Raw genomic sequence first — 14050 nt, 5'->3', positions numbered from 1 at the left:
GACTCCCCGGCACCCTGCCCCGTGGTTCAGGTCAGGTTCCTGTGGCAGGGAATGAGTTGTGAGCCATAGGGCTGAGCAGTGGCGGGTGAGGACCATGTCCCACTGGGGAGGGGTGCCTACAGCCCTCAATCCTGCTGGCATAGGGCTGGCTCTGCTGAGCAATGGAGAGTCTACATGTGTTCATGACCCAGAAAAGGGATGGAGCAACACCAGCCTCCTTGAGGTCTCATCCTTGAGCCCCCACCCCCAGTACCCTCAGGCCCTGATCTCTGGCCCCTCATGCCTGGGGCCTCTAGCTCCTGCACTCTGTCCTTAGCTTGCCCTTCTGAGTGTCTTACCCCCTGTCCTGGAGCAATATGTGCCATGAGTCCCAGATACAACAACCCTCTAGGACCCTCTGGGGCAGTGTCTCTCTGGATTCCTGTTTCCCAAGCCCTCCAGCTTCACCCCCACATTTCACTCATCCATAGGGATTTGCCCTCAAGACAGGCAGGCTCAGGAAGGAACAAGAATCCTCCTCTACCTTCCAGGCTCTGCTTAGAACCCACTCTTCCAGGCAGCCCTCTCGACTTCTTTCCCCTTCTTGCTCCGTGGACACTCAAATTTGCTGTTCAGTGGCCTCCCCCGGGGTGGGGGGCAGGGGCACTGCCTTTCTCCCAGCCTGTGAGCTTCCTGAGGACAGTTCCCATCCTGCCCCCACCAAGCACTGAATACAGAGCTCAGTGACTGAGCAGGACAGAGGTAGGCTGGACTTCAGGAGCCCTTTAGCAAGGGGGACATGGCAAAGCCCCCAAAGATTTTGCCCCCAGCGCACCTTCCAAGAAGTCAGTCCTACAGAATTCAGCTGTTTGCTATATCAGGGAAAGGAACCCTGGCTGGGAATGGTGCCAGAAGGTAGAAGCTCCCACTGGGTCCCTGGCTCACTGTGTGACTCTGGGAATGTGGCATCCCCTCTCTGAGCCTGTCCACTCTATGAAAGGAGGGTGTGGAAGGAGCTGATCTCTGAGGTTCCTTCCAGTTCAAACACCTTATGTTCTATGAAAGCCACATGATTGTTGCCATGGAGACATCAGAGAGGAACTGTATCAGTGCTAAGTGCAAATTCTGCCTCAAAGAGAGAACCGCCCTAGCCGGTTTGGCTGAGTGGATAGAGCTTTGGCCTGCGGACCAAAGGGTCCCAGGTTTGATTCCGGCCAAGGGCACATGCCCGGGTTGCGAGCTTGATTCCCCCCCAGTAGGGGATGTGCAGGGGGCAGCCAATCAATGATTCTCTTTCATCATTGATGTTTCTATCTATCTCTCCCCCTTCCTTTCTGAAATCAATCAATAAATCAATCAATCAATGCATCTGTATTTAGTATAAAAAAAAAAGAGAGAAGAACCCACTTACCCCAGAAGCAAGTGGTGTCAGAGATGCGCTCCCCCATTGCCCTCAATGCCCCGGTGTAGCCCACTGAGGCCCTGCCCGGCAGGTGGTAAGGTACAAGTGCCCATTCCTGCCTGAATGGGGAAAGGACCGTTCCATGGAGGGCTGGAGCAGAGGGCAGGTCCACCCTCGGCTATCACCGCTCACATCAGCTCAGGTCCTCACACATGAGTACTCTTGGCAGTCTCAGGATGCAAAATGTGCCAACTGTAGAACGGAGGAGGCCTGGCTCTGATCCAGACCCTGCACTGAGTCTCCATGTGGGTGAGACCTCTGGGCTTGGGCAACACAGAACATCTCCAGTTGCCTCATGGCCCAGGCTCTCCACGCAGTCTCTGAATGTCACTCCTGGCCTTAAGGTGATGCCTTCATAGGTGTAGTGTAAATGGACCCCTATGTAGCCATGACAACCATTAAAGTCTGAGCACTGGCTGCCCCTGGGTTGGGCTAAGTGCCTCACTGGCATTGTCTTTTCTTTCTTTTTTAAAAATTATATTTAGAGCCAAAACCGGTTTGGCTCGGTGGATAGAGCGTTGGCCTGCGGACTGAAAGGTCCCAGGTTCGATTCCGGTCAAGGGCATGTACCTTGGTTGCGGGCACATCCCCAGTAGGGGGTGTGCAAGAGGCAGCTGATCGATGTTTCTCTCTCATCGATGTTTCTAACTCTCTATCCCTCTCTCTTTCTCTCTGTAAAAAATCAATAAAATATATTTTAAAAAATTATATTTGAGAGAGAGAGAGAGAGAGAGAGAGAGAGAGAGAGAGAGAGATTTGTATATGCCCTGACTGGGGCTTGAACCTGCAACCTTAGCATATCAGGACAATGTTCTAAGCAACTGAGTTACCCAGCCAGGACTTCTTTTCCTTAATTATAAAAATAATATATGATGTTTGCTGGCATGTCAACAACTAAAAGGTAAAGTCAAGAATAAAAGTTCTTATCCTCCCCAGATCCTACCCTTTAGAGGTAAGCACTATTCGATTTGGTAATGGCACCTGTATCAGTTTCCTATCTCTGCTGTAACAAATTTCCACAAACAGTGGCACAAAACAACTCAAATTTATTAGCCTACACTCAGGAGGCCAGAAGTATGAAATGAATCTTAAGGGGCTAGAGAGTCAAGGTGTCCCCAAAACTGATGCCTCCTGGGGGCTCCTGCGGAGAATCCTTATGTCTTCAGCTTCTGGTGGCTTCCAGCTTTCTTTGACTCATGGCCACATCACCCAATTTCCATTTCCATAGTCACCTGGCCTTCTCTTTTTCTGCTGTCAAACCTCCCTTTTATTTTGTTTTTATTATTTTTTAAATATATTTTCATTGATTTCAGAGAGGAAGGGAGAGGGAGAAAGAGATAGAAACATCAATGATGAGAGGAATCATTGACTGGCTGCCTCCCGCACAGCCCACACTGGGGATCAAGCCCACAACCTGGGTATGTGCCCTTGGCTGGAATCGAACCTGGGACCCTTCATTCCACAGGCCGAGGCTGTATCCAGTGAGCCAAACCGGTTAGGGCCAAACCTCTCTTTTATAAGGACACTTGTGATTACATTTAAGGCCCACCTGTGTTACCGGATGGGGCCTGGACCCGGAACAGGTCCACCTCGGGCCCACTGGTAGTGTGTGGGTTTTTCACTTTGTGTAGGAAAGATATCACAATATGAGTCCAGATGATTTTGAGAGTATGTTAATTAAAGCTGGGACAGTGAAACAAAGCGAGGGCTTAAGGCAGAAGAAGCAACAGGAGAGAGCCGAGGCAGGGCTGCTTTGGCTCACTGAGATATAAAAGTCACAGTGACAGAAGGGAGCTCACTGGGAAATAAAAAAAAAAGAGGGGGGCCTTGATCAATAAAAATATATTAAAAAACCAAAAGCTGAACCTGGAGACAGGTTCAGGGGTTAAGCCAGGACGATCTGCCACTGACCCCTGATCCCCTGGTGACCCTTAGAAAAAGCAAAGATACAAGGCCTGGGCATGCTCTAGGGCAATGATGGCGAACCTATGACACACGTGTCAGCACTGACACGCGTAGCCATTTCTGATGACACGTGGCCGCTGAGGCAGCCGCATGCCGAGGATGAAACATTTGCTGCTCCTGAGGATGAAACATGTGCGAAATAATGTTTTTTCCTCAAAGTGACACACTACCCGAGTTATGCTCAGTTTTTTGGCGAAGTTTGACACACCAAGCTCAAAAGGTTGCCCATCACTGCTCTAGGGAGAGTGTGACTGTGGCTCCTTTGTTCTGAGGCTTTTTATCTTTCTTTGGCTAGCTGGAATCCTAGGGAAGGTCTCAGGGGAAGGTTTTTAAAAATATATATATTTTTATTGATTTCAGAGAGGAAGGGAGAGACAGAAACAATCAATGGTGAGAGAGAATCATTGATCAGCTGCTTCCTGCACGCCCCCAACTGAGGATCGAGTGGGCAACACGGACATGTGCCCTTAACCGGAATTGAACTTGGGACCCTTCAGTCTGCAGGCTGACGCTCCATCCACTGAGCCAAACTGACTAGAGCTCAGGGAAAGGTTTAATAGAATATTCAATAGCTTTGCCGAAACCGGTTTGGCTCAGTGGATAGAGCGTCAGCCTGCGGACTGAGGGGTCCCGAGTTCGATTCTGGTCAAGGGCATGTACCTTGGTTGCGGGCACATCCCCAGTGGGGGGCGTGCAGGAGGCAGCTGGTCGATGTTTCTCTCTCGTCGATGTTTCTAGCTCTCTATCTCTCTCCCTTCCTCTCTGTAAAAAATCAATAAAATATCTTTTAAAAAAAAGAATATTCAATAGCTTTTCAGGTGTGTCCTTCAATATGTTGATTTATCAAAGTGTTTGTATAGAGAGGTCAGGGGTTATTTTCTGGTTAGTTTCTTCTTTTTTAAATTCTCACCTGAGAATATCTTTTCTTTGATTTTTAGAGAGACAGGAAGAGAGAGTGAGAAAGTGACATCACTATGAGAGAGGAACATTGACTGGCTGCCTCCCCCCTCTCCTACTGGGGATCGAGCCCACAAACCGGGCATGTGCCCTTGACCAGAATCGAACCTGGGACCCTTCAGTCCACAGGTTGGTGCTCTATCCACTGAGCCAAACTGGCTAGGGACACATGATTAGGTTTTTACAAATTAGCTTTATTTATGTACAATAACATTAACCAATTTTAACTATACAATTTGGTGAGTTTTGACAAGTATATAGTCATTTAAACATCACCATACTAATTATTTTAATCCTCACCCAAGGATATTTTTTCCATTGGTTTTTAAAAAAATTTTAAAATATGTTTTTATTGATCTTTAGAGAGAGAGAGAGAGGAAGGGAGAGGGATGGAGAGATAGAAACATCAATGAGAGAGAAACATCATCAATTGGCTGCCTCCCATATGCCCCCTACTGGGGATCCAGCCTGAAACCTGGGCATGTTCCCTGACTGGGATTCAAACCAATGACCTCTTGGTTCCTGGGTCGATGCTCAACCACTGAGCCACACTGGCTGAGCTCCATTGATTTTTTTAGAGAGAGTGGAGAGAAGGGAGGAGGGGGGAAGAGAAAGAGAGAGAGAAACATTGATGTAAGAGAGATACATTGATGGGTTGCCTCCTGAACATGCCCTCATTGGGCCGGGAATCAAGCCTGCAACCAAGGTACGTGACATTGATGGGAATCGAACCCATGGCCCTTCGGTCGCAGGCCAATGCTTTAACACTGAGCCAAACCAGCCAGGTCCTGAGAATATTTTTTTTCATTAATTTTTAGAGGGGGAGAGGGAAAGAAAAAGAGAAACATTGATGTGAGATAGACACATCAATTGGTTGCCTCCTGCACATGCCCTGAGCCGGGGCTAGAGATTGAACCTACAACCAAGGCTCCCTTGACTGGGAATGGAACCCAAGACCCTTTGGTGCACAGGCTGACCCTCTGACCATGAGTCACTCCGGCCAGGACAACACCATACTAATTATATAAAACATTTTTATCACCCCCAACATTCCCTCCTGTCCCTTTACAGTAATTTCCTTTCCCAGGCTCTAATCCCTGACTACCTGCTTTTTTTGTCACTACAAGTGGTTAGATATTAAAAAAACAGTGTTGCCCTAGCCGGCTTGGCTCAGTGGATAGAGCGTCAGTCTGAAGACTGAAGGGCCCCGGGTTCAATTCCGGTCAAGGGCACATGTCTGGGTTGTGGGCTCAACCCCCAGTCGGGGGCATACCAGAGGCAGCCGACCAATGATTCTCTCATCATTGATGTTTTTATCTCCCCCTCCCTCCCCCTTCCTTTTTAAACAAACAAACAAACAAACAAACAAACAAAAACAGTGTTATTGAGGTCTGATTGACATCCAATAAATACGCATATTTAAAGTGTACAATATAAGTTTTGACATAGGTATATACTCATGAAACCATCACTGTAAACAAGATAATTAAGATATCCACCCCTTGCACATTTACCATCCAACTGCCCAGATTGTCAGGATATCCAGCCTTGTCCCCAGGTCCTCTGCAGACAACTTTCTACTCTGGTGGGCATCCCTGGGCTAGGGTGAGCTTAGCTGTGGGCTGGACTCTACATGTGCTGTGGTGAGCAGGTGAATGGACCCAGAGCGCCTCTAGGGGGCGGTGTTGCCTAAGGCCACTTTCTTGCCTAATCATTTCCCTTGACCTTGCAAACACTGTTACATAAAATAGAACTTGTTAATTGTGCTGTTCAAATCATCTATATCAGTGATTTTTCAACCAGTGTGCAGCAAGAATTTTTAAAACATGCAATACATGACTATTTAGTCAGGGGCACTGACCTCTTTTCCCCTTAGATTGTCAAATAAAAAATGACAACAGCCAACACAATAGATGTCCGGTGAAAGTGAATCAAAATTATACTTTCTTTTGGTCAAATAGGCAAAAAAATAATATATTTTTTGGTGTGCTGCAGAATTTTAGTGATTAACTTATGTGTGCCATGAGATGAAAAGGTTAAAAATTGCTGCTCTATATCTGCACTGACTTTAAAAATTGCTTCAGCCCTAGCTGGTTTGGCTCAGTGGATAGAGCATGAGACTGAAGGGTCCAGGGCTTGATTCTGGTCAAGGGCACATGCTTGGGTTGCAGGCTCCATCCCAGTAGGGGGTGTGCAAGAGGCAGCTGATTAATGATTCTCTCTCATTATTGATGTTTCTGTCTCTATATTTTTAAAAATATGTATTTTTTTAAAAGAAAAAAATTACTTCAGCTGTGGCCTAGTAGCTCAGTTGGTTAGATCCTTGTCATCATACTCCAAGGTTGTGGGTTTAATCCCCAGTTGGAGAACATACAAGAATTAACCAATGAATGCATAAATAAATGGAACAACAAATCGATGTATCTCTCTCTCTCCCCTCCTACCCCTCACTGTAAAAAAATAAAAATTAATTGCTTTATTTAAAAAAATATTTTTTATTTTTTTTATTTATTTCAGAGAGGAAGGGAGAGGAAGAGAGAGATAGAAACATCAGTGATGAGAATCATTGATTGGCTGCGTCCTGCACACCCCACACTAGGGATGGAGCCTGCAACCCAGGCATGTGCCCTGACCGGGAATCAAACCATGACCTCCTGGTTCATCGGTTGATGCTCAACCACTGAGCCATGCTGGCCAGGCAAAAAATTGCTTTATTTCTACACTTCAAAGGAAGGTGTAATAAAGTCTCCCACAATGATTTGGTGAATTTCTAATAATTTAGCTTTGCATATTGATATTCTATTTTTGAGAATACAGTGGTTCATTATATATTTTACACAAATTATACCTTTAATTAGTGTAAAATAGAGGGGTTATTTTCCCATTTATTATCTTTTGGTTTAGGTTCTTTTTTTTTTTTTTAATTCTCACCTGAGGATATTCTTTAAATTGCTTTTCAGAGAGAGTGGAAGGGAGGGAGGAAGAGAGATCAACGTGAGAGAGACACATTTACTGGTTGCCTCCTGCATGCCCCTGACTGGGGGCAGGAAGCAAACACAAAACCCAGGCACATGCCCTTGACTTGGAATCGAACCCGAGGCTCTTGGGTGCCCAGAGTAATGCTCTAACCACTTAGCACACCGGCCAGGGCAGGTTCAATTTTTAAAAAAATATATTTTATTGATTTTTTTGAGAGAGGAAGGGAGAGGGATAGAGAGATAGAAACATTGATGAGAGAGAAACATCTGATCAGCTGCCTCCTGCACACCCCATACTGGGGATTAAGCTCACAATCTGGGCATGGACCCTGACTGGGAATTGAACCATTACCTCCTGCTTCATGGGCCAGCACTCAATCACTGAGCCACACCAGCCAGGCTCAATTTTTTTTTTTTAATTAATATAGCCACATTCTCCTTATTTATGTCTTTACTTTCCTATCTTTTTATTCTCAGCCTTCTGGGTTATTTATCTTAGCTTGTTCCTGTAAACAGTATTTAGTGTGTTTTCTTTTTAAAAAAATATTTTATTGATTTTTTACAGAGAGGAAGGGTGAGAGATAGAGAGTTAGAAACATCGATGAGAGAGAAACATCGATCAGCTGCCTCCTGCACATCCCTTACTGGGGATGTGCCCGCAACCAAGGTACGTGCCCCTGACTGGAATTGAACCCGGAACCTTTCAGTCCACAGGCCGACGCTCTATCCACTGAGCCAAACCAGTTTCGGTTTTGGCAGTGTGTTTTCTTATGTGAGAATTTTTGTTCTTTAATAGGGAGTTTAACTCATTTACATTTTCATCCATGTGCTTGGTCTTATTTTTGTGTGTTCTGATTAAAATACATTGTTTCCTTTTAAAAAATTATTGATTTTAGAGATAGAGGAATGGAGAAAGAAAGAGAAAAAGAGAGAGAGAGAGAGAAACAACCATTTGTTGTTCCACTTATTTATGCATTCATAGGTTGATTCTTGTATGTGCCCTGATTGAACCTGCAGTCTTGGCGTATTGGGAAGACACTCTAACCAACTGAGCTACCCCACCAGGGCTTATTGTTTCATTTTTGTTTTTTAATTTTTTATTCATTTTAGAGAGGGAGGAAGGGAGATAGATAGATAGATGAGAGAGAGATACATTGATTGGTTCCCTCCTGGTTTGCTGGGGCCAGGGATTGAACATGCCCTAACAGGGAAGTGAACCTGAGACCTTCGAGTGCATGGGGATAATGCTCCAACCAACTTAGCCACACTGGCCAGGGCTCATTGTCTCCTTTTTAATCCTTTCCTGGACCAATCAGGTTTTTTTTTTTTTTAATTTTATTGATTTTTTACAGAGAGGAAGAGAGAGGGATAGAGAGTTAGAAACATCGATGAGAGAGAAACATCGATCAGCTGCCTCTTGCACACCCCCTACTGGGGCTGTGCCCGCAACCAAGGTACATGCCCTTGACCGGAATCGAACCTGGGACCCTTGAGTCCACAGGCCGACGCTCTATCCACTGAGCCAAACCGGTTTCGGCCCAATCAGGTTTTTTGTTTGTTGGTTGGTTTCTCCCCTTCCCGGTAGTTTCCCCCTTTATTTTATGCTACTAGTAATAGTTATCATTAACTGTTAATAAAAACCTTAAAATCAATATGTGATCATGAATTAAGCATTTCTCCAATGCCCCCCTCTCAGAATCAAACAAAGATCTTTGGTAAATTTTATTTTCTCTGTTTTATCACAAAGTTTGTTGAACTAGTCTGGAATTTCATTTTGAAATTATTAATTTCTTCTTTAAACTTACCTATTTTCACTCTGGCCAGTGTGGCTCAGTTGGTTGGGCATCGTGCTTTGCACCAAAAGGTTGCTGGTTTGATTCCTGGTTAGGGCACATGCCGGGGTTTGGGGCCCCAACCTCTACAGGGGGCGTGCAAAAGGCAGCCTATCCATGTTCTGCTTTCGATGTTTCTCTTTCTCCCTCTCCCTTCTTCTCTCTCTAAAAATCAATAAACTATTAAAGAAAAAATATGTATTTTCTTTTTTTTAATATATATTTTTTTATATTTTATTGATTTTTTACAGAGAGGAAGGGAGAGGGATAGAGAGTTAGAAACATCAATGAGAGAGAAACATTGATCAGCTGCTTCCTGCACACTCCCTACTGGGGATGTGCCCGCAACCAAGGTACATGCCTTTGACCGGAATCGAACCTGGGACCCTTGAGTCCGCAGGCCGATGCTCTATCCAATGAGCCAAACTGGTTAGGGCAAAATATGTATTTTCAATTTCAGAAGTAATTCCAAACAATTGCATTTATTCCACAACCACATTCAAACAATCATTTAGACTCAATTAATCTTTTCCCCTCATTTTACACGATTGTTTTTCGTGGGGGTATCTTCCCTCATCTTGAGTTCTTTGTCATTTGTCTGGATTTAAAAGTTTGGGTTTGGAATATAATCCCAGTTTTGGCATTTACCTGCTGTGTGACATGGCACATTTCTTAACCTCTCTGTGCTTTAGTTACATCATTTATTGAAGAGAATAATAAAAGTATCCACATCCTAGAGTCCTGAAGACTCAATGGAATCAGGCAATGAATGAATGGATGGGGAAATGACAGATGTGGGATTCCTCCCTCCTATCTCTCGGGGAAACTATCACTAATCGTCACACTCGCTGTGCCCAATGATGGAACAATTTTTAATTAAATATTTTTATTGACTTTTAGTGGGGGAGAGGGAAAAAGAGAAACATCTAGGTGAGAAAAAAAACATCAATCAGCTGCCTCCAGCACGCCCTCTACCAGGCATTGAGCCCACAACTAGGGCACGTGTCCTGACTGGGAATGGAACCAGCAACCTTTTGGTGCAGAGGAGGACACCCAACCATTTGAGCCACACCCGCAGGGCTGGAACAATTTTATTATGTCTTCATTATTTAAAAAACTGAGATATAATTCACATACCATAAAATCCACCCTTTTAAGAGCACAATTCAGCGATTTTAGAAGTATATTTACAAGACTGTGCAACCATCATCACTAATTCCATAGTACCGTCATCCCACAAAGAAACCCCATATCCATTAGCAGTCACTGTCCATCTACCACACCCCCTGGAGCCATCGATCTACTTCCTGTCTTTACAGATTTGTCTATTTTGGACATTTCCTGTAAATGGAATCATAATCATATGTGGTCCTCTGTGTGGGACTTCTGGAGTGTTTTCAGGGTGCATTCACGTTGTTAGGTGTGTATTCCTCCCACCACGAGCGTTAGTTTTGTAATTAAATCTTTCGCACCCAGAGGAACAGATGCCTCCTCTGCAGAGCCGAGCACGGAGTACTTCGTGGGCAAGCGGCGGCCGGAGAGGGGGGACGCGGTGCCCCGTGAGCAGAGCGCAGTGTTCTGTCTGCTGGCAGGCGGGCGGCTGAGAGATGCTGACGTTCACTGTCCCAGGGGAGGCCACTCTGGGCGTCACCTCTGTGACTGCGGGGACTCGCAGTCCTGCCTCGCCGGCGCTCTGGCGGGGCTCCGGGAGAGGACACAACGTATATTTATTGAGCGTCCACAGCGCGCCAGGTTCTCGGGATGCCGCGCAAATCGAAATGGACAGAGGCGCTGAGAGTGGATGCGCACGCACAGCAGGCGCCCCGAGATCTCCCTCCGGAGGCTATGATTGCTGGTGCTTTCAGTGTTGTGACTGTGGAGACCGCGCGGGGCTGGGAGGCACGAACGCGACCTACGACCGGGAGCTGAGGAGAGCGCGCACAGGGAAGAGTGCGGAGGGGGCGGGGCCTTAGGACACCCCGCCCCCCGCGCCTCACCCCGTGCGGCGGCCACTCTGCCAGAGCGAAGGGCGGAGCCTCCAGACGGTGACGGAGGGGGCGGAGCCTGTGGGCGCCCCGCCCCGCCGCGCGGGGAGGAGGAGGAGCCGGCGGTGGGCCGCATTGCAGCGCGAACGCGCGAGCGGGTGGCGGTGGACATTGCGCGTGGCGGGAGCGGGCGTCACGCAGGCAGACAAGCCACGGTCGCCCCTGGATCCCGCCCCGCCATGCCGTCCGCAGGCCCCGCCTGAGTCACGGCCGCCGGCGCCGGGCGGGCTCGGGGTCGGGGCCATGCGCGCGCTGCCCTGACGATGCCGCCCGCCCGCCTAGCGCTCGCCCTGGGCCTGGGCCTGTGGCTTGGGGCGCTGGCGGGGGACCCCGGGCGCGGCTGTGGGCCTTGCGCGCCCCCTTGCCTCTGCGGCCCGGCGCCCGGCGCTGCTTGCCGCGTCAATTGCTCCGGCCGCGGACTGCGGACGCTCGGGCCCGCGCTGCGCATCCCCGCGGATGCCACCGCGCTGTGAGTAACCCGCCGCCCCGCAATGCGGACCGGACAGTTGCCATGGCGCCGGGCGGGCGCGAGGACATAGTTGGGAGGTGGGGGCCTAGCGGGGAGCAGGACGGGGGGAGGCCGCCGCGCGCCTGCACCCTCTTGGGAGAGGCTGGCCGGGCAGGCCGCCGGCCTGGCGGGCCTCGCAGGGCGTGGGCGCGTCCCCGGCCTCTAGAAGGGGAAACGGAGTGCGGGCCAGGCCTTTCCCAGGGCGAGGCTCCAGCGTAGTGAGGTCGGCCCAACTAAATAAGGAAAACCTGGGACCGCGGCCGGCTGTCAGCCCGCCTGGAGTGAGCCAGAGTGAAACAGAATAATCTCTGTTTCTGTGAAAGCAGAGACATCCCACCCGGTGGGGCTCTGCAAACGCGAGCTGACGGGGGGGGGGGGGCCTGTGGCAGCGTGCGGGGGCGGGGTGGGGCGGTCTCTGAATGGAGACTGCAAACACTGAAGCCCTAATTAGGGACTAATAGGATTCGGACGGGCGTGGATACCCAGCACCTTAGAGCCCCAAAGGAAGCTAGGAGGTGGAGAGCTCTGTGTGGGATGGCAGAAGGATTCCCAGTAGGGGTGTCTGGACAGGGATTTGATGGATGTGTAAGAATTGGCCTGAAACCTAAGGATGGGCAGGAAGGTGGGCCTAGGGCAGGGATGGGGAAACTTTTTTTCTGCCGAGGGCCATTTGGATATTTATAACATCATCCCATCATTCGTGGGGGCCATACAAAATTATCAACCTAAAAATTAGCTTAGCTGTATTTGGTGGAACATTTAATTAACTCACCCCTAGTGCCTTGGCAGGGCCAGACCAAATGATTTCACCGTCCGAGGGCTGGATGTTCCCTACCCCTTGTCTAGAGGAAGGGAGGAGGGAACCATGTATGCAAAGACCTGGAGGCTGGACTTGGTTGTGTGTAGCTGCAGTGTGCAGCTGCAGGGAAGTGTGAGGGCATGGAGGCACCATGGGCAGGGGTCCTGAAGGGCCTCAAGTGTCCCGTCTAGGGCTCTGATGTTATTCTGGGAACAGTGGGTGGGTGGGGTTTAAAACACCAAAGAGCTGTCAGGTTTGCATTTTGGAAGTAGTAATGAGTCAGCCTTTATGGAGAGCTTGCCTAGAGTGAGGTCCCGTGCCAAGCTCTGGTTGTGGTTGTCATGCTTAACCCTAACCCTCTGAGGTGAAGGTACAGTGAAGATCCCCATTTTACAGATGAGAAAACGGAGATGCAGGTGATGCCTCTTGTCCAAGCACAAATACCAAGTAATAGCCAGTACGTGGCACAGCTGGGTTTGACTGAGGTGCTCAGGATCCAGAGTTGGAATAAAAAGGTTGCAGGGGACCAAGATTTGCAGACAGTTTTCCCTGGGGTGGGGGAGGCTCAGGGCCTGCTGATCCACATCCCTGTGGTGCCGTTTGGATTTCTTGGGCACTTCCAGGCACCCAAGGCAGGACTCCATCTCTCCTTGGACGAAGGTTGTTAAATCTGGGGGTGGGCTCTGGCATTCAGTTTTGTAAAATTGTTCCCTGGGTGACTCCAGTCACCTTTAATTAGGGGGCCTGATGGTCAGTGTTTGGATGTTGGGGGGCAGGGAGTAGGGGCGTGTGCTTCTCCTGAGCAATCCAGATGTTCTTGGGGCTTTGCCAGGTGGACTTGGGGGTGGGGGAAGGGCAGGTTCTCCAGGACCAGCCGGGATCTGTGGGGGCTGCTCTGGGCCTGTTGTCTTGCTTCATGCCCACTAAAGCATTTGCCATCTCTGCTGTCTCTGTGGAGATGAGCCTCCTGCCTGCCACCAGTGCTCACATCATAGCATCAGACCCACCCTATCCCTTGTTTCTTGATGCTGTGGGTGAGATTACTTTAATCCCTGGTGGGCTGGGAGTTGCTAGGGATCTGGCCTGGCTCCTGCTGGCTAGTCCCAGCTGGCTTCTGGGAACTATCCAGGGAATAAACAAGGCTGGTGGGTCCAAGGCCAGCAGCAGGGCCCATGCTCAGGAGGCTCTAGGAGACAGTGATGGGGCCCAGGCCTGTTGCCTTGCATGTGTCCCCTTAGGCTCTGCTCCTGGGCGCTAGCGACCTGGCAGAATTCCAGGCTTGTTGGCCCCTCTGAGTGTGTGTGACAGGAAGGACCCTTGGAGGCAGGTGGATGGGGAAGAGAGGAGACTTCATGCTCTTTACACCCTCAAGCTGCTTCTGGGAGATTTCCAGAAGGCTGAGGGCTAGGACTCAAGGGAAACTGGACCCTTGGGTGCAGATGGTGAGGCCCTGCTGGCTCCCCATCTGCACTCTGTGGGCTGCCCCAGCCATTCTGCCTGTCCACCCTGCAAATCCCCTCCTCAG

At 49.0% G+C, this 14050-nt stretch overlaps 1 protein-coding gene across 1 annotated transcript in view; it reads left to right on the top strand.

The window, feature by feature from the left end:
• Positions 1-11311: 11311 nt before the first annotated feature.
• The window catches only part of PKD1 (polycystin 1, transient receptor potential channel interacting), a 46202-nt gene continuing 43463 nt past the window's right edge, over positions 11312-14050 (top strand). Inside the window, exon 1 of the mRNA XM_008146409.3 lies at positions 11312-11687. Within this exon, the coding sequence (XP_008144631.2) occupies positions 11482-11687 (206 nt within the window). The 5' untranslated portion in view covers positions 11312-11481. The remainder of the gene's footprint in view (positions 11688-14050) is intronic.

Source organism: Eptesicus fuscus, chromosome 4 (assembly GCF_027574615.1).
Source record: "Eptesicus fuscus isolate TK198812 chromosome 4, DD_ASM_mEF_20220401, whole genome shotgun sequence".
Classification (NCBI taxonomy): domain Eukaryota; kingdom Metazoa; phylum Chordata; class Mammalia; order Chiroptera; family Vespertilionidae; genus Eptesicus; species Eptesicus fuscus.
The sequence above is the reverse complement of the archived record's forward strand: the minus strand, read 5'-3'. Positions and strand labels throughout refer to the sequence as shown.